We start from the raw sequence: 26,380 nt of genomic DNA, 5'->3' as shown, positions 1-26,380 counted from the left end.
CGGATATATATATCCCCGATATCTATAAAATTGGAGCATATGATGCAATGGTCGAACATGCAGAGCTCGGATACCGTTGCAAAGAGCAAGAATATGATGCACACGATTTCACCACGGGTGGACTCGATTCGCGCGCCTTTGAACATTAGGCACGGGTACCTGCATTGGAGGCACATCGTCTTTCCGAGCTAGATTGCAAACGATCGACCATGACCTGCATACTCGCACCCAGTCCCCTAGTCTATGATCATCATGCCAACACTGGTCCGCTACGGTTACCTATCACCTCAACGTTCCTGTTGACGCATTGCCGTTTCGGGACAACCGAAGCGAATATGTCCGGGCCGGCACGCTCCTGGTCGGAGATCCCTTGTTGACGTGAACGACAGGAGAGACCTGAAGGGATTTCCAGATGACGTTCTCTTGTTATTTATCATCCATTGAAAAAGAAGGCCTTCACGGCGTTGAAGGATTCGTCCCGCTAGTGCAAGACGTGGCCGGCCGGGGGAATATGCAGGTCTCGGTCGCCTGGAAATGTATAATGTAATGTAAGGTACGTTACGCGCGGCAACGACACCACGTTATCCGTGATCATCACTAACGCTGGCTTTTTGAGTCTCCGGAGCACGGAGAAGTTCGTGCGTGGAGGAGTGGTGGGTTGAGGGGGGAGGTCGTTGTCGGCTCTGTGGCAGGGTTAGAACTAGACTTGCCCACGCGGTGATTTAAAATTGCCGCAGCTGGTGACGAGGACGGCGGTGGCGTATCATTTGGCCCATGATCGGTCATCAATCATGCCGAAGGGATATTTTCACAGCGGGATATTACTGGGATGATGACAGTTTCATGCAATCAGCGTGTTTGAGCGACTGGCGGAGAATCAAACTAAACGCTCTAGACATTAGGCGCGAGGAGTTATGGAGCCTCGACGGTGTTGGGAAGAGGCTTTCATTGTGATCGTGGGTGTAGATTACGCTCAGACAAGTAGACACACCCTTCATACCGCAACCATACCTCCCTTCATCTCACCTTCGTAGACCATGGGCGCCCCGACCATACTTCCTTCAACCTGATCTTCATAAGCCATAGGCGTCTTCGCCGACTCAGCCAAGTCTCTCATCCCACTCGTATTGCCAATCACACTAGGATATGAAGCCTGCTCCATAGTAGGCTCCGCGGCCCCTTGAGCAGCGACAGGCTTCGTCTCCATGTCCATTGACTCAGGAGTTGGTGGGTCGGCAGCGTCTCCTGGAATCCCAGTCATGACGGCCGCCTCATCCATCATCTTCTCCTTCTCCGACTCCCCAAACGTATCCCTGCCACTCGCAAATACTTTATCCAGATCAAACTCGCCCCACTTGATTTCCACCGCCAGTCCAGCGAACTTCCAGTTTCCATCTACCTTCTTGTACCAATGCTGGTTCGTGCCGTGTGCATGGCCCTTCACTGCGACCGCGGTCTTCGTCTCATCTGTGTATCTTTGATGCGGAACCCGCAACTGATGCCATCCGATGGCTTCGGTATCTGACACTTTTTCCCATTTCGAAGAGCCGATGAAATGCTGGGTTTTGAGCAGAGGATCACCGAGAACGTGTGGGTCGGAGGCCATGGCTACGTATTCGTCTGCGGGAAGGGCTTCCCAGAGTTTGTCAAGGAAGGAGCGGTAGTCGATACGCATGGTTGGGGCGACGCAGGCGCGGAGGCGGGCCCAGTTCTGGTAAATGGGTCAGTGGGTTTGTAGAGCACATGGAGAGGGAGACGAACTTTGGAGTCATAGCTTTCCGCCCATTCGAAGAGTGCGGCATTAAGGCCTAGGTAGTCTGTGTAGCGCTGTCAGCAGGAGAGATTAGAGGATGCAGAGGTGTGCGTACTTGCCTGAGAACGAGATTTCTTCTGGTACGAGAGGCATGGTCGAGAGCTGTGCTGTGCGTGGTAGCTAAGGGCTCAAGCGTACCTAGTAATTCTGGAGAAAGCTAAAAGGACTCTGGTTTTCTATTCAGAGCCATCGAGCCTCTCTATTACAGAGAGACCAGGTGACTCGATTCTCACCCAAGATCGGTCACCGAGGATCGCATGGCGAGAAGACGACCATTCATCGCCTTTCAACGAAGATCTTCGGGGCACCGATTCTTTTCAAGCTATCCGTCTCCAACGTAGATATCGGCCCTGATTGGCATTGTTTTTGGAGAAGATTTGCAGGACAATCCAAAAGTTGGGATTGGTGGAGTCACCACGTTACCGTGGGCACTCTCGCACTCAAAGCTAGCCACTAGATTACTCTACATTAGAGTTTCCCGGGTCCCCACTAAATTGACCTTCGCTTTACGACTAGGTAAGTAAACTACGGTATAATCAACCATTTTGAAGATATTTTGGTATATCTTTAAACTCAATAGATATAATCGCAACATATTTGTTCCTTTACATTGTGTCCAAAAACCTCGTAGGTATTCGTGAATTACATCTGAACTGAAAAGTTCAAGTCGAATCTTAGCGATTTTCGCGTACTTTTCGCGGGGATTTGGCGTCAAGACTAGAATTCTACACCACTTTTTGCGTTCGCAGTGGTACCATTCAACGAAACGAATTTCTAAGGCGTTGAGATCATGATAAGTTGTATATTCGTTGATTGTCTAGTCTTGAAAATTTTGAAACGTTGCGATACCTATAGGCGTATGTATTCAAGTCTGCAGGTACTCGTACCGTGTTTTGATGCATTAAATCCGGGCTAGGAACAGACTTTCTGGAACCTCTGTTGCAGCGGTTAAGATGGTCACCTCGAAAGAAGACTGACGTCTGAACAGTAACGAATAGAAACCCTACAATCCGTATACACCTTGAGCAATATGTGGGTAGAACTAGCGTCTCTTCTGGGTAACCGTTGCGCGAAATGGTATTCCCCCGAGCATTCCGCTGGCGCCTACTACCAATCCAGTTGCTAGAAGCTGCAGGAAATGTTGGAGAATTCGAGTTGAGGTTGCCTGCAAGGATACGATGGTATGGCGTATAGTATCACTAATGTGAGGCTGCCAGCCAGCAACACCGACGCGGCGGTCCACATGCACATAAGCAACAGGTACCAGCGTAAAGAGCGTGCAAGACTGCTGTAGCACGTCGACCTGAGCAGACTTCATGTAGTCTTCCGAAAGCAGCAGATCTGAAAGACACCGATCATGGCCCTCAAAAATAGTGATTAATTCAAGTCTTCTCCTGACTGGATCGCCTACCAGCAAGATTCATCAAATGGCGTCGAGGCAGAAACCGAAGGCTTGGAAAGAATCAGGGCATCTTTCAATCCTGTAGCCACCCGCTTTGGATTCCAGGTCCAGAGCAAACAGTAGGCAGCAAAAGTCCCTGTCACTAGATATGACTCCATAGCGCATCACGAAACCGTCAAATCAGGGGATGACCATTCCCACCTTAACTCGCGACACCGAGCGCGAAATCGCCACTGCTCTTCATCATCCATGGTGGTGTCTGGATAAGTGGCAATTATCTCGCCAAGGAAGTGTACCTCCTATGGCCCATTCTGCAGACTTTAAACGTTTGCGTCATCAGCATGAATTACTGCTCATACTCCAACATGCTTCCAAGACTCCTTCGAACAATCGCTCATATGTATTGACTCGGGCTATTGGTCAATCTGAGCGCCTTCCTGCCGATGCCGACCCTGTGTTTCTTATCGGGTCGAGCTCACAAGCAAACGTGGCGGCTGCAGCATCCCTTATGGCACGTGCTGATAATCTGAAGATCAGTGGACCAGTTTTGAACATGTTGATTGTTTGCCATCCGCTGCACTCGCTAGAAGGATTGCATGAATTTAAATCAGACCTGCAGATGAAGGATCCATTATTTCTCACAGCTTGTTGTGGGACTGCTATTCGCCCAACTCATCTGACGGCAGCAATGATTTCACGTCGCCTTTGTTGAGGAGGTTGAAAGGCTTTTCACCGCAGGTGACGTCTGCTCCTAAATAAGACTGCCTGAGAGACGAGGGTATTGCGTATGCAGAGGCTTTGAACATGGTTGAAGTGTTGACAAGACTTTGGGCGTATCCAGGGGTGCCCTATGGGTTCACTACGATAGTGGGGCTTCAGAATAAGCAGAAGGGTGGAAAAGACTAGTGGAAGGTGAATTAGCTTACGTTCTCGCAATGGGCTTGTTCCATATTGAAGCGAGGACTTTTGCTGAATTATCGACCCCAAAACCCAGCAATATCTGGGCGTGCCAACGTCCGTGCCCAGAAAGTATCCTTGTCGATCAAGTATGCAGGACTCAACTAAATTGACAACACTCTTATTGAAACAAAGCCAGGTCATGCATGAAGGATTCTGCAGCGACGGAAATAGTCGCCACAGCTTGACTGAGGGCTAGTGAGGGAGAGGCACAGCACACTTATGGCAGGATAGCCGAGATTGCCATATTGGAAGAGCCTTGAATAAGCCGTGTCCCTCCTATTTTTTACTCCTTATTCTTATTCCTCTCGTCGCAAGAAGAGGTTTTATAGTCTCACAAAGGCCCCACGCAGTGGGTCTGAGCAGGAAACCCTGCCAAGACTTATTTTTTTGGTATATTGCCCGATATATAATATTCACACTCTACGTATATATAATCCTTAATAAAAATACGTAACTACGTGATATAGTTTTTTTTAAAATTCTTAAAAAAAGTCGAATAAATAGTTAAATAGGCTCTTATTAAATTAGAAGCTATAATATAGTAATTAAGAAGTAAACTTCTAATTCTATTTTATTAAAAAACTTAATTAACTTAGCTATAGTAGCGATATTAATACTTAAAAACGCTATATATCTTAATAGACGCGTAGTACTATATAGAAATTTCTCTATAATATATTAATTCTCGAGGTAATCGCTATAATACTCGTCGAACTAATAATATAATATATTAAGAAAAATATATAATCTTATTAATTAATTTATTACTTTAATTAAATATCGTAATCTTTCTCTATTTTTTAGACGATTAAGCTTATAAGAGTCGTCGCGACGATAAATTATCGCGACGATACTCTACTTACTTACTTATTTATTTATTTATATCTATTATCGCGATAATTTATCGCTACGGTAATTTTTATAAGTAAATAAGTAAGTAAGTAAGTAAGTAAGTAAGTAAGTAAATAAGTATATAAGTAAGTAAGTAAGTAAATAGAGTATCGCTACGACGATATATATAAATAAATAAGCGATCGAATTTATAAAGAGTAGAGCGGAGAGCGAAGTAAAGATAATTTATTCTTTTAATATAAAGTTAAATATTAATAGCGGCGATATTAATAAATAAGAATATCTCGTATAATATCGAAGTCTCTAATAAGTATATAAAATATAAAAAAAGACGTCTTTAAATATAGAAAGGTTTATATTATTATTATAAATAATCTAATTAAATATCGCTTAGTTATTTTAACGCTATAATTTTAAGAAAATAGTAAAGAATATTAGATTTTAAATCTATTAGTAATTAGTATATTTCTTATTAAAGAAGATTAAAAGTTAAATAATATTTCTTTTCACTTTAAAATTTTTTAATAAAATCTCTTTATATAGAATTATATAAAAAAAATTAAGATAATAATAAAGCTCTATAATTATACTCTTTATATATAATATATTAAATAACTAAACTATATTAGAAATACGTTATTAAATAATTTATTAATAAATCTTTACGCGTAAGATTTATTTAGAAAAATAATATAATAAGATAGAGTATAATAGGTTTATTATATATAATAACTCTAATTTAAATAATATTAAATAAGAAAAGAAAGAAGATTATAATTAATTAGAAGATTAATAAAATAAAAAAATAAATTAATAAAGAATAATTAGTTTAAATATGAAAGATTAAAAAGAGATCTTATCGAGATCTTAACGAGATCTTAATAAGAATCTTTAGATCTTATTAAGTAGACTTTATCTTTAATTATTTTCTATATTACTAATTAATATTTAATCTATCTATTATCGCTATAAAGTCTATCTTATCTATCTACGAATATATATTAAAATTTTCTATTTTCTTTACGCTAGTATAGTACTTAAGTAATAAATAAGAGAGTAATATCTTATTAAAGATAATTATTACAATTAAAAAGAGAAAGCTAAAGAAAATAAAAGCTAGAAAGATTAAGAATATTATAGATATACTATTAAAGAAAGAGCTAAGTATTTATAACTTATTAAAAAATATATAAAAACGTAAAAAAAGAACTTCTATAGCTGGCTATTCTCTATAGCGTAATCTTCTTATAAAACTTTATATTAAAAATAATTCTTTACTCGATACTCTACTAAAGAATAGTTTAATTAATAAATCTATCGAGTATATTTAGCTAAGTCGTCAAAAGATTATATTAGAAAGAATAGAATAGATTCTAAATCTACTACGTAATAAGGTTCTCGCGATTAATAATTTAGATCTTTTTAAATAATAAGTAATAAATAACTTAAATAGACTTTATAATATAAATTTAAATTAATTATATAATACGATTAAGAATAGAGTATTATATTTTATCGATTTCTTATCGATTATTATTTAATTTTAGTATATAAAAAAAAGAACTTTAAATAATCTTAATTCGAATTTATTACTATACTATTTAATATTATATATTTTTAATAGTAAAAGACTAGAGCTAGCTCGATTTCTATTTAATTAAATATTCTTATATATTTATATAAAGTTAAATAATTAATTTTAAAGCTTTATAATAAGATTAGATTAATTATACTCTATTAAAGAATTCTATAATATATTCGAAAATTTAGCGTTAAAGATATTAATTAAATTTAATTTATAGATTATTCTAATAATTACTATATATAGTATAATAATCTAGAGTAAATATAAGAAGTTAAGAAATAGAGAATAAAAAGTAATAAAAAGCTAAAGTTAATAATTATTAATTATATTATTAAAGAAGATAATATATCTTTTAATAAACTAAAGACCTCTATAATAAATTACTTAAAATCTCTAAGTTTATATTACGTATTAAATATATTAATATATATAAAAGAATAAGATAGGGCTAAACTAGAAAATCTTGAATTTGTATATACAGCCAATTATAAATTCGAGGTTATTACGCCTTTTGGCTAGACCGGCTGAGTCACCGCGGGTAAATAAATTAGCGTCCGCAACCATCAAAATATTCAGCCCTCTCAAGCTCCCTCATTAAAAAAATAGGTGTACATTATTAATACATAGAATAACTTTTTTGTTTTCTATTAAATTTTTGAGATTTTTTTTTTAAATTATAGAACGAAATGTGGGCTTTCAAATAAAAAGCGAGTTTCTAAATTTAGTCTTATAATTTTTAAAGCGCAAGGAATTCAAATATCGCTCATTAAAGTTCGCTTACTAAAGACCGCTTATCAAATTTACTCGACAGCTCTAATTAAAAAAAATGATTATGAATTTAATTTATAGGCCTTTACTCGTCTAGATTATATAAAGATAATACTCGCTAATAAATAAGATAATCTTTTAATAAGAGTATATTATATTATAAGCGATATAGACTAATTAAATCGTTTTAATATATTAATTATCTTATTTATCTCGCTATTTATTATATCTTTCTATATAATAATATATATTATATAATAATAAATCGATTATTTATATACTAAAGATAAATAAACTATCTCTTTATAAGATTAAGAGTTATTTTTTTAATTCTATTAATATTAATAAGAGTATTATAAAAGAAAATCTTAAGATTATTAAGAATATTTATATAGAGTAAATTAGAATTTTATAAGAAAATCTCTATTAAAGTGTTAATCTATATCTTATATATAGCGATTAGCTTATATTCGCTCGATTATAAAGTATTAAATAATATTATATTAAATAAGAGATTTCTAATTTTAATCGAATAATCTAATTAATATCTATATTATCTTTATTTTATATTAAAATAGTCTATTTAATAATTATTTATAAAGTCTATTTAATAATTATTTATAAAGTCTATTAAAAGAATACTTTATTATTTAATCTCGAAAAGATTAATAAAGCTAATTTAAAAATAATTAATCGAGATAGTTATTCTTAGAAAACTAAGTAAACGAATTATAAATTTAATAATTTATTATATTTATAATATATTTAGAACTTTTAAAATTAAAAGAATATTAGGCTAATAAAAAAGAATAATTTCTAGATATTAGATAAGTTTCTTATTTACTTATTCTAGATTTAAATAATTATAATATTTTAAATATATATCTCGTCTTTTAATAGCGAGTAGAGTTATACTATAATAGAGTATTAACTTACTATCTATATAGTCGAAAAGATAAATAAAATTATAATCTCTATTCGAAAGAATCTATTTATTAAAAAACTAGCTAATAAAAAGAATATTGTCTATTAGAATTATATAAAGTTCTTATAGAGTATAAAGCTATATTTTATTTTAAAGTATGATATTAAATAAGATAATATTAGCTTAATTTCTTATACTTTAAATTAAATATATTTCTTCTTTTATAAATCGAGGTTTTATTATTAGATGAAATTAATACTTTAATAAAAGTATTATATTAATTATAATAGCCATAACTTTATTATCGATGAAAGGCTAGCTTAGATTATTCTTTTTAACTCTCTTATTAATATAACTAGAGAATAAGATATATAAAAAGAGATTAATCTATTTAATAAGTATCTTAATAGCGAAATAAAAATTATATTTCGTAAGCGATATAATTCTATATTCGATTTCGACTATCTATTTAAATATATCTCTCTTAATACTCGATTTTTTAAGAATATTAAAAAGTCGTTTTAATTATACTTTAAGATTTATTAGAATAACTATTACTCGATAAAGAATTTCGCTATTAACTTATTCTAATATATTAAAGAGTTATAAGCGAATTTTATATAATAAGATAATAATCGATCTAATATAAAAGTAATATTAGATCTATTCTTTAATAACGTAGCGAGTATATTTAAGATTATTAATATATATAATAAGTAATTATTTAATAATTTATTTATAGATAAAATTTTATTAGAAGAAAAAAGAGAGTTAAATTAAGAGTTAGATAATATAAATAATAATAATAATATAAAAGACTTCTATTTAAATATATATAATAAATAAATATCGTTTTTAAATGAATAAGCTTTATTTAAAGTCTATTTCAAAGTTTATAAGATATATTATAATCTTATTTTTTAGCTATTAGTATTTAATCGCTTAAGCTCTTACTAATTAATAGTAGTACTTTAAAAGATCTATTAAATATATATTTCTTATTAATATATCTAAGAACTACTTTCGAAGTTATATTACGTTATTATTAAATCTTACTATTATCGTTTAAATTATCTAACGATTTCTTATATATAGCGATCTATAAAGAAAGATATTTAAAATTTATTAGAAGCTCTTATAATATCGATTTAGAATTTAATATCTATAGCTCGAAAGTATTTAAACTAATTAAATCGTATTATTTAATAATTTTTTCTTTATCTAGTAATATAATCTTAAATAACTATTAAATAGTAAATTATTTATCTAATTATTATTTATTTAATTTTTTTTTAATCTTCTTTAAAATTAAAGCTTTATAATACTATAATATTATACTAATAATGAGAGTTATAGCGTATTTAGAAAAAATAATATCGCTATCGCTATTACTATCGAAGAACCTCGCTAGAAGATTTCTTCTTTATCTATATTTAAAAATATAAATTATTAAATAACTTTATAATTATTTAATTAAGAGAGTGGCGAATTTTAATACGCTTAAAAGAATAGTATTTAAAATATTAATAGTCTTTACGATAGTTTAAACGATTAATAAATAAGTATAGTAAACCTTTATAAAGAAATAATACTAGAATTTCGCTATAGTTAAATTCTTATTTTCTATCTCTATATCGATATTTCTCTATTTATTATTATTCTAGCTATATTTAAGTAATTTGTTTAACTTCTAAAGCTCTTAATATATAGCGCCTTTATCTTTTCTCTTATTAATTCTCTATTTGTTTATTAAAATATTAATTAATAAAGATTTACTCTCCTTTTACTTTTATTTCTTTACGATTAATACGATTCTAATTAAAAAACTCTTTCTCTTTTAAAGGCTTTTTAGCGTTTTTATAATTAAATTAATTTTATTTAATCTATTCTCTTATTCTTTTATTTCTCTTATATATATTCTCTTATTTTCTTTTATAACTCTTATCTTCTTTATCGCTAAATTCGCTATTCTCTATTTATATTTATTCTCTTTATTTATAACTCTAATAGCGTATATCTTAACGATCTTAATTTACTTTCTTCTATTTATTATATTAATATTATATTTATTATTAGCGATAATAATTCCTTTAGATTAATATCTAATAATTCTATATAATTTATATTTATATTAATTTTTTTAATAAGAATTTCACTTAATATATAAATTTATAAAATCCTCTATAATAAGAATAGAGTTAATTTTATTAGTCTATTTCTTTATAATCTTTACGTCTAGAAAAATATTTACCTCGATAATATTATTAATATTAATTTTATAATATAATTCTATATATTTCGTTTAATTTTATATAAATAACCTCTTTTATATATTATCTAATCTCGCGAGTAATATATAATAAATAACTCTTTCTTTAGACTATATAATTAGAGTTTTTATAATAATTATAGTACTTAATAGAATAAATCGTTATTATTAATTTAGTCTCGTCGAAATATTTTAGAAAGATCTCTTAAATATACTTAGATTAAGATTAATTAATAATAATATATTATTCTCTTAATATCTTTAAAAGCTATTTAATATTTATTCTTTATTCTTTTATTAAAGAGATAGCTAAGTTTATAAATAGTAAGTTAATTAGATCTTTATCGATAAACTAAATAAAATTACTATATATATTTAATATATAAACTATACGGCTAGCTTATTATTATATATTTAATAGAGAATAAATACTTCTAGATAATAGCTACTATACGATAAAATATATATTTAAATTATTAATACTTATTTCGAAAGCGTTAATAGCGATAAGAAATTAAACTTTAGAAATTAATATCTTAAATTCGATAGCTATAATTTTTAATTCCTCTTTATTTATCTCGCTATTATAAATTTAAAAAAGTCTTTTCATCTCTTTTACTATTTAATCTATATTTATATATTATTAAATTAACTAGTTAATAATTTTATAGTTAAGGTAAATAATATTAGCGTAAATAATAATCTTATTAAATATAAAATTTAATCTTTATATTAAGAAACGAAGATTCTCGAAAGAACTCTTTAATTTTTATAGAGTTTTAATATTAAGTATAATATTCTTACGATTAATAAAAGTCTTTATAATCTCGATAAGTTTATTATTTTCGAAATTAATTAGATATCGATAAATATCTAATAATTAACTATCTAACGTCGTCGAGATCTCGAATTAAAATATATTCAAAATTAATATCTTTATATTATAAAGCTTATTATATTTAGAATAAAAGCTATTATCTTATTAATAAATTATATATATCTTATTAATAGTAATAAGACTAAGTCGCGAGATAAAATCGATATTCTCTATTATAATAATTTTAAATATATTATTATCTATAAAGATTTTAGAGCTAATAAGTATATATATATAAAATTCTTTAGCGATATTATATAGATTATTTTTATTATTACTTTCGCTATTTAGAATAAAAGCTTTAGTATTAAATAGTATATTAATCTTTCTTTATTAATTCAGCTATAATATATTAAGTAAGTAAATAAATATCGCTATATTATTTAATTTTAATAGAGATAAAAAGTAAAAGATAAGACTTTTTTTAAAGCTTATTCTTACTATTAAAATAATATCTTTACTATTAAATAGATAATAAATCGCTTATATCTATTTCGTTTTAAATCTATTTTTAATTTCACTTAGATTTATATATTATTATTAATTTTATAACTTAATAAAAGTATAATATTACTAAGTATTCGTATTATTTAGATATCTCGAAATATTAATAATATCGTAGTTAATCGCTATCGTCGTATTAAAAGTAGAATATTAAAAATTAGATTTATAAGTAGTATAGAAGAAGATATTAATATTATTAATAGTATATAAAATATTATTAAAGTTATAATAACTACTCTACTTTTTTATACTTTTATAATATTTAAAGTTTTATTCTAATAAGAGCGAGGAAAAGTTTAACTCGCTATTCGTTTTTTAAGATTTTATAAAATTATCGAAGTAATATCCGCTTTACTTTTATACGCGAAGAATTAAATATATAAATTTTTAAATTTCTTTTAATTCGAATAATTAAAAGTTTTTAGACTTCGTTATTATATAGAGAAAGAATATTATTATAAGATATAAAGAGATTAATATTTAAAATTCGAAGATATCTCGCTATTACTATTATAAAGAAAGTTAGATATCTAAATATTTTTAATATATTTTATATTTATATAAACTTATTCTAGACGTATTAATTACGTTAATATTATTTAAAATATATATATTATAATTTCTTTAACTTCTAAGCGAAGCGTATTTGAGTTAATATATATTTCTATAGAGAATATATCTCGAGTACTCGACTTTCTAATTAAGGATAATATAATAAATTTATTTAAATAATTTCTTAATCTAATTCGTTATATAATCTTTTAATAATATTAAATATAATATACTATTATCTAAGATTTTTCTAATAAAGATTAATTTATTAAAGATAAATATTATAAGCGTTAGCGAAGATCGCGATTTTAGATTAGCTTATACGATAATAATAAGTTATTTAATTTTAATAAAAGACTTAAATACTTAATTAGCGACCTCGATAGATCTATTTTCCTCGCGATTAACTTTAAAGAATTATATAATAATCGTAAAAAAATCGTTAAAAGTCGCGAATTTCGTATTTTGATTAATTATTATAAGTGTCTTATATAAAATAACGATTAATATAGCGATTTTATAATTTTCTATTTAGACTTTAAAGGGGGAGTATATCGTAATAAGCTTACGATATAATTAGCTCTCGAAGCGAGAAACGAGTATAGAACTAATTATAGGCTATCTCGCTAAGCGAGTTTAAATACTAAGACTAGAGGTTTTACACTTTTTCCTTTCCTAATATTAGACGAAAGTAATTTTTATTTAAAAATATATTATTCTTTTACTTATACTACTATTATTTAGTTACTATTAATAGTATTAAAGCGTTCTTATAAGTTTATCGTAAAAGCTATAGCTATACGTTAAACTACTACTATTAGATTATTATCTTTATAGAAATCGTCTATAAAACCTATAAGAGGGCCCTCTAATAAACCTCTACCTCTCTCTATTCTCGCTATATCTTTTATTTATTAGCTAGATTCTTTAATATAATTATCTACTTCGTTAAATTTAATTAATCTCTATATCATTTAATTATAATTTATTCGTTAAAAACTCGAATAAGAATAAATCGATAAAAATAATATACTTTAAAACTATAACGAACTCGCCCGTATATAGAACGAGATTAATAAAATCTATATCCGTTACTAGTCGATTATCTCTACTATATATTAGCTCGTATTATAAACTCTTATACTATCGATCTATTAATTATTTCTCTTCGCTCTATCTCTCTAGTCGTTATCTATATCTCTTTAAATCTTATAATTAACTTTAACTCTATCGTAATAAAGAATATTAATATCGTCTAAGACGAAAGTAATATCGCGTTACTTCTTCTTATATTAAGATAATAATCTTATAATAACTTCTCTTCTTCTTCGTTTCAAAGCGATAAATCTAAAATATATTAAATAAATCTACTATAAGACGTTCGATATTAAATATCTTAATAAGCTATTTAATAGCTTTATTAACCGCCTCGCTGGCGGCGATAAGGAGACTAAGGGACTTAAGGAGCTTCTTCGATGCTTCGAGGTGTTAGCAACTCAGCTAAAAAAGCCTGGTCCCGGGGGTGTCTGCGCTTGACAGCCAGATACCCCTATTTGGACCTAAATACCTGCCCGCAGAGGCCTCGTAGGGCTCCCGTGGGGGCTATTTCTAACAGAGGTCTATGGCCAAATTATATGCTTCTTTGCCTATGAAACAGTTGCTCTACCCCTTTAAGAAGCCCTATCGAACTATCGCTGCTATATTTCTAACCTATTAACTACCTATATCTTTTAATCGATACGCTATTTCTACGAGATCTTCGTTTATAGTAGAATTTAGCTTTATTAAAACGATATCTATATATAATAAATATTCGATAATTACTTAGAAAATCGAATTCTAAGATAGCGATCTCTATCGATTTAATCGAGAGTCTATCTATTATATAATTTACGCTTAAGCTAGACTTTATCTTAGATATATTATAATATAACTCTTATATCTTCTTATTAGAATATTTAAAACTCTTAATTATTCTATTATAATCGATTTAATTATAATAAATTATATAATTCTCGAGATTATCGCTATCTATATATATAATATATATAAATAATTATATTCTTTTACTAGCTATATTAACGAAATCTCTATTAATATTATCTCGCTAAGTATAAAATTCTCTTTTATTTCTTAATTATAATTAATATCGAGAAGTCTTAAGTCGATAGTCGAGTTATTTCTATATATACTTATCTCGCTAAGTAAGCCTTTATTAAAAAGACGTAATTTATTAAAGAAAAACGATTAAAAGAAATAGCTTAAGAATTATCTCGACTAGATATTCGCTAATATTTTATTTATAATTATTACTCGTGGCGTTAAAATAGGCTATTAAGATTTTAATTAGTTATTATTAAGTAAATCTTATCTTAATATCGCTATAATACTCGAAATACTATCTAAAGATCTTTAAAAGTAGAAGAATAATAATTATCTAATACGATTAAATATAGAACTCTTAAGTAACTTTATTTTATCTTTATTAGATCTTATTTCAAAGTATAATAATAATTAAAAAAAGATTTATAATCTTTTTTTTTACGATTATAATTCGTTAATTACTATATTTACGAGATCTACGAAGTATTTAAATATATTATATTAAATAATATTATTAATATTCTATTTATCTAGAATAAAAATATAGTTATAAGTAAGCGAGATCTTATTAATATATTTAGATATATTTTTATAGCTAAATTAAACTTTTAACTATTAGATTTCTTTTAGAATAGCTTTTATTATATCGATAGATTTTTATTATTTAATTTATATATCGTATTCTTTATTTTCGATTTATTCGCTAAGATTCTTTATTAAATACTAGTTATTATTTCATTTTAAAATATCGTTTTTTACTATTTAGACGACTTCTTCGCTATTCTTTTATCTAATAACGAGTAAAGGCCTATAAATTAAATTCATAACCGTTGTTTTTAATCAGGGCTATCGAGTAAATTTGATGAGCGGTCTTTGATAAGTAATCTTTGATAGCGATATTTGAATTTCTTGCGCTTTAATAATTATAAGACTAAATTCAAAAAATCTTTTTTTATCTAAAAGCGCAAGTTACGTTCTATAATTTAAAAAAAAATCTTAAAATTTTAATAGAAAATAAAAAAGTTATTCTATGTGTAAATAACGTATATCTATTTTTTTAATAAGGAAGCGCGAGAGGGCTAGCGGGCTAACTTAGCCGGTCTAATCAAAGAGCGTAGCGAACTCGAATTTATAATTAGCTGTATATATAAATTTAAGATTTTTTAGATTAGCTCTATCTTATTCTTTTATACGAGTAAAGGCCTATAAATTAAATTTATAATCATTTTTTTAATTAGGGCTATCGAGTAAGTAGATAAGCGATCTTTAATAAGCGAGCTTTAATAAGCGATATTTGAATTCCTTACGCTTTATTAATTATAAGACTATATTTTAGAATTCTTAAAAATACGGAAAGCGTAAATAGCGCTTTGAAAATTAAAAAAAAAATCTTAAAATTTTAATAGAAAACAAAAAAGTAATTCTATATATTAATAATATATATCTATTTTTTTAATAAGAGAGACGTAAGAGAGCGAGATTTTAATAATTACGAATGCTAATTTATTTACCCGCGATAAGTTAATCGATCTAATTAAAGAGCGTAGTAAATTCGAGTTTATAATTAACTATATATATAAATTTAAGATTTTATAGCTTAACTCTATCTTATTCTATTATATATATTAATATATTAATAATATAATTTAATTTAATAATAACTTTAATATCGTTTATAATAATTATAATCTAAAGATAAATTATATTAAAGATAAAAAAAATACTTTAATTAAATTTTTAGAAATTCAGTTTAATAGCGAGAAGATAAAGATTAAACTCTTTTTTAATAAGTTAAAAAGAGTAAGAAAGTCGATAAAAGCCCTTCTAAATAAACGAAGTATCTTTTATAACGAGCTTAAGTTAGCAATAGATCTATTATTCTTCTTCGCTAAAGTAATAATCTCTAATAAAACTTTTCTAAAAAGACTCTACTTCGTATTATTTAAAAAATAAGAATATTACTATATTATCGTTATAATTATAGCGAATCTATATTAATAAAATATCTTTTTATTTAGATAGAATAAGATATAATTACTTCGCTATATAATTATATATTATTACTATTTTATATAAATAAATACTTTTAATAAGTATAGAATAGAAGAGTATATTCTTAAGAATATTGCTATTTATCTTAAACTAGATAATATATTTAATATATACTTCGCTATTCGCTATTATAAGAAGAATATTTAATTTAAAGAAATATTTATAGCTAAACGCTTTTAATCTACGTAGAAATTATTAAATCGCGATTTATCTAAATTATAATATAAGAAGACTTCTTTAAATTATAATATTATAAGATATTTTTAATAAAATCTAGTTAATAAGATAAGAAGTAGTTATTAAATAGCGAAAGTCTTTTATATCGAGTTTTATACTCTATCGAGAATTATTATATTTCTTATTATTATTTAATTATTTATTAATTAGATAGTATATCTAGCTAATTATTATATTTAAATTAAATTTATTAAGATCTATCTTATAAGCGTTCGTTTAGTTTATATAAATATAAAATTCGAGAATCTCGAGATTTTTTATTACTTATTATTATAGCGGGTAATTATTAATATTTATAGATTATATAGCGAGACTAATATTAAAGAATATCGTTTAATTACGCGAGATTTATTACTCTATATTCTTATTTAATTCGATAAAACTTCTTTAAAAAGAATAACTTTATATACTTTCTTTTATCTTCTTTTTACTATATTTCTTTATATAAGCGAATTTATATAATTCTAAATTAAATTCGAGAATAATAACTTTAAATAATAGTATATTATAAGATATTTAATTACGTTATATAATTATTATATAAAGTTATCGCTATTATTCTCGAAGATAAATTTATTTAAAAGAGGGATTATACTATTTATTATCGCTATAAATAATAACGCGTATTCTATTTATTTATTATAAAACTTATTTACTCGCTTTTCTATTAATAGATTATCGCCGCTATTTAATTCGAATAAGATCTTTATAAAATAATATATTATCGCTATATTATATAATACTCTATATATATTTAATTACTCGAGTTATTACTTAGAATACTCTTTCTATAGAGAAATCGTTATCTTCGCGAAAAACGTCGATTTAATTAACGATAAGATTTAACTACTTAGTCGTTAAAAGTCTAATTTATATCGCTTATATATCGAAATATATTTAATTTATATTCTTATTATATTATATTATCTTTAATATTCTTATATAATTTAAAATTAATAAATTTCTATTAGGTATAAGCTATCTATTTTAAGAATTTTTCTAAAATTAAATTATATATTAAATTACTATCTATATATTATTAAATCTTAAAATCTAATTAATTATTATTTAGAACTTATTTATATATATAGTTTTTATAGAATATTATATAAGATAGTATTAATCGCTATAGCTTAATTAAGAGCTAGTAAAAGAGAGATATAATTAATATATATAAAAGAATAAGATAGAACTAAACTAGAAAATCTTAAATTTATATATATAGTTAATTATTAATTCGAGTTCTATACGCTTTTTAATTAGATCGACTAAGTTAGTTTAATAGCCCTTCTATATTTTTCTTATTAAAAATTTATATATAGAAATTTTATACTTTAAAGTACTTAGCTTATAATATATATAATTACTTTATAATTCCTCAAATTATAGAGCTCGCTTTACGCTTTCTAACGCTATAAAAATTATAAAGTTTAGTCTACTATTAGTAAATTAAATAAATATTTAAATATAATAGTTATAATAATTATATTAGACGCGTTCAAAATCGAATAATAATTTTTTCACTATTTATATAATTATATTTCTTCTATAATTCTATTAATCTATTAATTATAAATATATTCGCTCTTAATATCTCTCGCTTAAATATTACTAAGTATCTAAGATATATTTTTCTTTCGTTTATCTTTTAAATCTCTTATTAACGCCCTTAAGCTATCTCTTACCAAATTCGCTATTACTAGTAATCGAGGCCGTAATTTAATAACTACTTATTATTACTTATAAACGCGTTAAAAAGTCTTTAAAAAGAGTCTAAACGAATTTATAGCTATCGTTCTTCTCTAAATACTTCTCTTAAGTTAGCGATATTCGATTAATTACTTAATTAATACTATCTATTCTATTAGTTTAATAATTTATTTAATTAGATTATTAATTAATTACTTAGTTATTTACTTAATTAATTATTTAGCTAGTTACTTAGTTTAATACTCTATAAGAGAAGAAATAAAAGAAGAAATTATAATAGATAATTATAAAGAATACTGCGGAGAATACTATAGAGAAATTAAGTGATAATAAAGTTATTATTATTAAGAATACGACTTAGCTCTCTAAGATCCCACGTTATATACTCTTTATAATTCTATATTAAATTATTACTTAGTAAGCGAAGAATATTATTATAACTTAATCTATCATTTCTACTATATTAAGAAGTAAGAGAAGAAATTATAATAGATAAATATAGAGAATACTATGAAGAATACTACGGAGAACACTACGGAGAATACTACGGAGAATACTGCGGAGAAATTAAGCGGTAATAAGACCACTATCGTTAAGAATACGACTTAGCTCTTCAAGATCCCACGTCATATACTCTTCACGATTCTATATTAAATTATTACTTAGTGTTACGGATTCCTCCACTAGGCGTCCCGATTGGGCTTAGTGCCTTGGCACTGCGGCACTGCAGAGACTTCTTCTACTGCAGGCCTCTTGTAATTCATCATTATCACACCACACACACATTATTCATGCATATGATTCCACTTAGGACTATTCCTTAACAATGGTAGCAACACCTCGGTCGATTCAGGCCTAGCACTAGCTGTCCTCGTTACATTCGCCCACCTCGCCTTCGTCCAGCACCTACACGGACCCTACAACACTCACTATCAGAGAAATCTACAGAGAATACCACTCCTATCGGGTGCAGTATCTCCAGAGTCTCTAAGACGCCCACCTCGCCTTAGTCCAGCTCCTAATCGGACCCTACCACACTCGTCTACGGCGATCCTTTCACTAGGCCATTCGTCCTACCACCATGGCGTACAATAGCCACATTTCCAGCCCTATACCTGGCTTTACAGCAGAGCAAACAGCCTCCCTACAAGCCATGATCGATGACGCAATCAGTCAGGCTATGACAGCCTTCGAGACCAGAATAATAGCCTTCGAGACCAGACTGACAGCCATTGAAGCCAAACTCCGCCCTGCTGAGTATCAAGTTATCCCTCAGCAACAGTCAATTGTGGAGAAAACTGCGGAGAAATCTACGGAGAAAACTGCGGAGAAGCAGAGCATCGCCAGTAGCAGCGACAATGACAATACGGGCACGCTCTCCACTATTCCACACCATGCTACTATGCACTATTGCGGAGAGTCTGCCATTCGCCTCAGTAACGCTCCACTTCTCGCCTCCCATCTCGCCTCTCTTCTCGCCTCTCTTCTCGCCTCTTTTCTCACCTCTCAACTCGCCTCCCCGCTCGGCTATATTCGATATGCGAAGGATATAGAGGCTACAGGCCAAGGATAGGTGCATGGATATGTGAATGGCGCATGCTCTATGTAGCCGGTTGGGGATTCAGCATTTGACCATGGGGCTTTAGGGAAGATTCAGGAGAAGCAGGCCTATGGCATATGATGTATCTCTGGCGTCTCCATATCTGCAGCGAGGACGCTGTCATTTTTCTTCTTCGGTGGCATTTGTTACGGATTCCTCCACTAGGCGTCCCGATTGGGCTTAGTGCCTTGGCACTGCGGCACTGCAGAGACTTCTTCCACTGCAGGCCTACATAGTTCATCATTTTATCACACCACACACACATTATTCATGCATATGATTCCACTTAGGACTATTCCTTAACACTTAGTAAGCGAAGAATATTACTATAACTTAATTTATTATTCTTATTATATTAATATAATATATTACTATAATAACATTATAAGAGAAGAATTTATTACGACGATTATAGCTAATTAGATCTCTATAGAAGAAATATTAAACGATATATATTTAGACGAATTAAAATCGTTCGATATCTTACTCTAATAGCTATTTTATTATTCGAAAGATTTTACTACGATAGAAAATAATATAGAATTTATACTACTAATTAGTATATTATCTTCATTTCTTTTCGATATTTCGATACTTCTTACTATAAAAATATAGTCTTTCTCTATTTTTTATAAGTAATTATTATAAATTAATTCTCTATACTTGATATATCTTTCTAATTAAATCTTAGCGCGTCTCTCTTCGTATATATATATTTATATATAGATTAAAAACGTATAATAAGCGATTAGAGTTCGATTTAACTTAGAACTAAAGCTAAAATTCGATTTAACTTAGAAAAATCTAATTTTATAAATTTAATTTATAGGCCTTTACTTATATATTTATAATAGAATAGTCGAGATTACTATATTAAAAGAGTTTTAAATAAATTATATCCCTTCTATTTTTTACTTCTTATTCTTATTTCTCTCGTTATAAAAAGAGATTTTACACTTTTTCTATCTATTCGCGTCTTATTTTTTTAATATTTTCTTATATTTAAATTTTAGATCTTCTATTTTATATAGAGAATTCTTTTTTAAAGCTAAGCTATATAGTAAATCGCTATTTATATATTACTAGACTTTAAGACCTAGCTAATTATTATTTAGAACTCATTTATACGTATAGTTTTTATAAGACGTTACGCGAGACAGCACTAGTCTTGGCAAATTAGATCAAGTTAGCGCTCGGGTTCCGCGCGCATATCGTTCTGAGGTAGGCAGCCTCGTCGCACTCCAACCTCATCTCTTCAATATTTCCCAGTAGGCACTTATTCACGTTTTCCCTGAAATGACATTGATTGATCCACGATGCAGCCGAAGGATTTGGCAACGGTACGGGTATCGAACCTATCCCCTAGCTTGGGAGTGAGCCGGCTTCACAGCTTCCTTGATCGCCAGAATGTAAATGCGACGTCGAATATATCTCTTTGTTCACACGGATCTGCCAAGGACTCTTCGCTAGTTGCGACGGTGACCTTCCAATCCCAATCAAGCGCAAAAAAGGCCTTGAATTTGAACGGGAGAGTGCTGGCCGGTCGCAATGTCAGCATAGAACGAGGTTTCATGGGTCTTACAGTGCTAGCGGCACCGGAAGATCCAATGCTAGAGTAAGCCTTGGCCACGACACCCTCGAGCATGCATTCATAGCATTTCGTGAACGTGCTGATCACCACTCGAGCAGCATCATCGCCGTTCACGGTCTCAACGGTCACGCCTACGGGACTTGGGCTCACCACGAAGATGGACAATCCGGTTTCGAGGCTATGTGGCTTCGAGACTTCCTTCCAGGTAATGTCAAAAAAGCACGAATTTTGGTCTATGGCTACAACTCCGCGTTGCTGGGTTCCAACACCTCTGTGAGCAGTGTTAAGGACTTTGCACACGATCTCTTACAGCGGATCATAGACGATAGGGCAGACCAAGTCCGTTATGCTCTCTTCTTTGGGATCAATACTTATAATTTAGGTTGAATCACGGCCTTTGATCTTTATATGCCATTCATTGGGGGGTATCGTGGTGAAGCAGGTAGAAGCCTCTTTTGAACCTGATATATACTCCCCCTAAGACTCAATGCAGGCACTTGTCTCTGCTCATGCAGATCCTGAACGATATCATAGCATAAGAGTTGCTACACGATCCATTCTTTTTCTGGCAACACCTCACGGAGGTAGCAAGAGCGCAAATATGGGATCTCTATTATCGCATGTTGCATCCTTAGCGTTTCAAAGTCCGTCGAAACAGCTCCTTGAAACACTCAAACATGACTCTGGTGTATTGACTCGGTTGTCAAACGAGTTCCAGGAGATCCACTCTTCTTTCGACATAATCAACTTCTACGAAAGAAGAAAGACCCCTGGCTTGAATTCTTTGGTACGTTTTTATTCTTCGGATATGCAAGCTAACTGAAAATATGAAGATCGTGGACGAAACCTCATCCAAGCTAGGACTGGAAAATGAAGTGCTGATTCCGATTGATGCCACGCACCGACGAATTTGTAAATTCCAAAGTCAAACTGACCCGCTTTTTCTACCAGTGCTAGCACAGATAAAGCGATGCTCGGCTCAAATCACCAAAGCTGATCAGGCGCAAGGTAATGAGTTATTATACTAGTCGTTGTCGTTGCTTACAGTTGAGCAGTAGTGACGAACTCTACAACTACGGTCGTACCTGGGCATTTCATAGTACCAGTCTCTCCAAACCCCTATTTCGTAGGGCGCACAGAACAAATGCAATTACTGGAAGATTGTCTGAGTGCTCAGGACTACGATATATGCACGACATACCCCATCGTGGCAGTCCATGGTCTTGGAGGGGTTGGGTAAATTCGTGTGTTTTGGATTGTAAGCTCCGCTAACCATTCAATATCACTAGGAAGACACAACTTGCGACCAGATTCGTCTATGATCGGAAAATCAGAAAGCCTAGTGCATCAATTTTTTGGGTTTCTGCGCGGAACGCGGACGAGATAGAAACAGGGTTTCGAGAAATCGCGGATAAGTTGTCGCTGGTCCGCGAAGCCAATGGAGGTGTGGGATATGCACGTCCAGGTCTCATAGCGACAGCCGGACCAGCCGCCGAAGTCATGGTTCAACATGATGGTGTCGATCTATTGAAGGGTTGGATGCTGATGCCTGGGCATGAAGACTGGCTACTTGTTTTCGACAACTTTGATGACATAAAAGTGAAAATTGATCGTTTTCTCCCCATAGGAGCTTCTGGAAGTGTTCTCATCACGACAAGAGATCGCAAAGTTATTGGATCCGTTGCAACATCTGGGTTTCCCCTTACAGCAATGGACCTTTTGGATGCAGAGCGCCTTTTTGTTCGAATTCAGAGCCTCGGTGCTGAGCCTAATGTGCAAAGATTTACCTCAGGTCTCGAACGCGAAGAATTAAAGCAAATTCTTGAAGAGCTGCAATGCTTCCCCCTCGCAATCGATCAGGCGGCATCTTTCATTCGGGAAAACTCGCCCACGACCCTTCGCGAGTATCTGACTTACCTCAAACCTCGGAGTGTAGACAGAGAGCGTCTTCTGAGGTTCAAACAAGCAAATCCGACTTATCCTGATTCCGTAATGACCACTTGGGAGATCTCACTACAATATCTGGAACGTACCCAACCACGATCTGGCTGGATACTTCAGCTTTTGGGATTCTTAGACCATTCTTACATATCCGAAGAGCTTCTCACCACAGGTCCCAAGCGGATAGCATGGATGTTTGATGCAAATCTAGTTGGTAAACAGCTACCCTCCAAGTACCAGGCACAAATGGCGTTTTTGGAAGATGATGTAGGGTTCAGAGTTGCCATAGGTACCTTGGTGTCTTTGTCACTGGTCCAGAGACATCTGTCAGGGCCTACTCTGCATGTTCACCCTTTAGTTCACGAATGGATACGAGTTCGACTGAATCCATATCCCGAGCAGCAAGCGAAGTTTGCCATCGTTGCCGCTCTCGTTTTGTATCAGTATCTACCTTCAGAGATGGTCATTTGGCTGGATTATCACCCAACGTCCATTCCAGAAACCGTTCTCCCTCGGATCAATCAGGTCTCCCATCATATTAGAGGAGTACTCGCCAATCTTGGTGATTATGCAATGCATGCTACTGCCATCCCTGTGGAATGTTTTATGCTGTGCGAGGTCTGCTTTCTGGCTGGCTTCTCGAGGCATTTATTTAATCCGTTCGACATATCCACTGCACTATCGAAAGACTTGGATCGTATCATTAAATTGGTTATCAGCAGGCTATCTCACGACCAAATGCCATTGGGATATTTTCTTCGCAGGGTCGTTTTGTGGCTCCGAGGGGACCTGAGGCAAAGAAACCACCTAACCCCAGTCAGCAAGATGGCAGACACATTTGAGACGCTGCGTTTCAAAATTTCACTGGAGGAACGCCCGGACGATTTTCTCATGCTGCTGGCAAGCTCTGTTGTTGAGGTATGTGATACTCTCAATCACACAAATGCCGAAGAGCTTGCCGTTGCAACAACCGATATTGCAAAAGAAAAACCGAATCGAGAGGAACAGCGCCGGCACATAAGATACCGTCTTCTTGAGAGTCTTCGACGTCTATTCTCCTCCATGGAACCTTTATCGACCCTGCTACGCAGGACTAATTCGGTGATCGTGCGTCGCCTTTTAAGAGTCATGACGCCAGAGGAGTTTGCGACTCAGAAGTGGTTTGATATGAAGCAGAAGCTGTCCTCTGACGAACTAGGTCCCCTTGATTTTGATGAGAAAGCGGCTTATTTGTGTCTCATAGCGGAACTGCTTTGGGAATACCGAGGCCCGAGGTACTTCCTGGATTTGCAGAACGTCTTTTCCACTGTGATTACCGAATGCTTATCTATGAGGATAAAAGCGCGACAGTCAACTGTTCTGCAAAGAGACCGGGCATGTATACATGCTTTGTCCCGTAGTAGTTACATTTCCGGTAGCTTTGGAAGGGACGTTATCTCCAAAAGCAAGAACAAAGTAGATAGAGATCTCATCACTCCGCTCAGCTATATATGGGCAATCACTCTCCCGGTTGCCCAAGTGACGTCCGACCCTAGGCAACGGTGGAAGACTTCGCGCATTGGTGATTCCCACATCGGGCCTCTGGATCTTTGCCAACGTGAATGGAGCCTTCATCTTGTCTCAAGTGTTAGCAAAATCTACAAACGTCTTCGTGCTGACCAAGGTGATCAAACGGTTACAGATGCGCGGTTTCTCAAATACTTCGCGGATCTGAGCGTTAGGTACTCTTTGATGAACATATACTCGAATCTGGAGGACTGGGAAAGGCTTCAACGTGAGCTTGTGACGGTTTTACCATGTGATGACGTGCTGCGCTTCTGCAGCACACCGAAGGCGTTTCCATGGGAGGCTGAATTAGTCGCTAGTGTGGAAGAACATGCATCGTCACCACCACCGTACACACCTCAACACAATGACCAAGAGGTCTTTTGGCATTTTCTGTTCTCAAGACTGTTCAAGGCGGCCAGAGATTTGATGGCAGGCCAAGTTTCGCACACTTCAGGGGTATCCGAGGCGTCCTCCGAGTCTACTCGGCTTCAAGAACATGAGGCTAAAAGTCAAAATGCCGCCGCAGAAATCGAAGCTCGGCTGGAGGCAGCAGCATCTCAGCGTCAGTCACAGGAACAAAAACGTCCTCGGAACAACATATCGAGACTTCGGGCCTTGGGCCTACCTGACTCTTTCAGCTGCATCGCAGATCCTAACGTTGATAGTGCAATAGCACACTTCTTCACCCTTGCGCAAAAGAAGGAGATACTCAACGAAGCGGAAGCGAAGGACCTGCGACTGAAGATCAGGGCTGTGGCGCGGATGTCGCCCGAGTCGTATGCTAAGTACCTGGGGAACTTGGAAATCATCTATCAGCTCGCACAAAAGCTTTCTGCCAAAGTTCCAGGATCGATGCACGTTGGGTACGCATCGGATGAAAGCGATACAGGGAGTTCAGACAATTATATGGAGGAGGAAACGGACGAAGACATCGAATTTGATACTAATGCCGGGATGACGCAGTTTGACTGGGGCTGGTGAAGAGGTAACTGTCAGATTGATCGCAAGTGCGACATTCGTATATGCTGGGGAATGTTAGTCTGCTAGGGAAAATGCTATTTCAGATTCAATGTGTAGGGGGCGTTTGGTCT

The 26,380-nt window shown here is 31.8% G+C and overlaps 3 protein-coding genes across 3 annotated transcripts; 2 read left to right on the top strand and 1 right to left on the bottom strand.

Moving 5' to 3' along the window:
• Positions 1-994: 994 nt before the first annotated feature.
• Positions 995-1,906, bottom strand: HO133_006413 (uncharacterized protein; the record flags this gene model as incomplete). The annotated part of the gene is made up of 3 exons (XM_037297311.1): positions 995-1,711; positions 1,762-1,817; positions 1,873-1,906. 3 exons carry the CDS (start codon positions 1,904-1,906, stop codon positions 995-997), a joined length of 807 nt encoding a protein of 268 aa, XP_037147436.1.
• A 17,784-nt stretch (positions 1,907-19,690) lies between these two features.
• HO133_006412 (uncharacterized protein) lies at positions 19,691-20,182 on the top strand (the record flags this gene model as incomplete). The annotated part of the gene is made up of 2 exons (XM_037297310.1): positions 19,691-19,695; positions 19,717-20,182. 2 exons carry the CDS (start codon positions 19,691-19,693, stop codon positions 20,180-20,182), a joined length of 471 nt encoding a protein of 156 aa, XP_037147435.1.
• Positions 20,183-21,816: 1,634 nt separating this feature from the next.
• HO133_006411 (uncharacterized protein) lies at positions 21,817-26,270 on the top strand (the record flags this gene model as incomplete). The annotated part of the gene is made up of 7 exons (XM_037297309.1): positions 21,817-21,824; positions 21,899-22,139; positions 22,183-22,242; positions 22,294-22,587; positions 22,634-22,808; positions 22,856-23,036; positions 23,090-26,270. 7 exons carry the CDS (start codon positions 21,817-21,819, stop codon positions 26,268-26,270), a joined length of 4,140 nt encoding a protein of 1,379 aa, XP_037147434.1.
• Between the last annotated feature and the right edge of the window lie 110 nt (positions 26,271-26,380).

The sequence above is a fragment of the Letharia lupina genome, assembly GCF_014066315.1.
Source record: "Letharia lupina isolate WasteWater1 chromosome Unknown contig_24, whole genome shotgun sequence".
NCBI classification, from domain to species: Eukaryota; Fungi; Ascomycota; class Lecanoromycetes; order Lecanorales; family Parmeliaceae; genus Letharia; species Letharia lupina.
The sequence above is the reverse complement of the archived record's forward strand: the minus strand, read 5'-3'. Positions and strand labels throughout refer to the sequence as shown.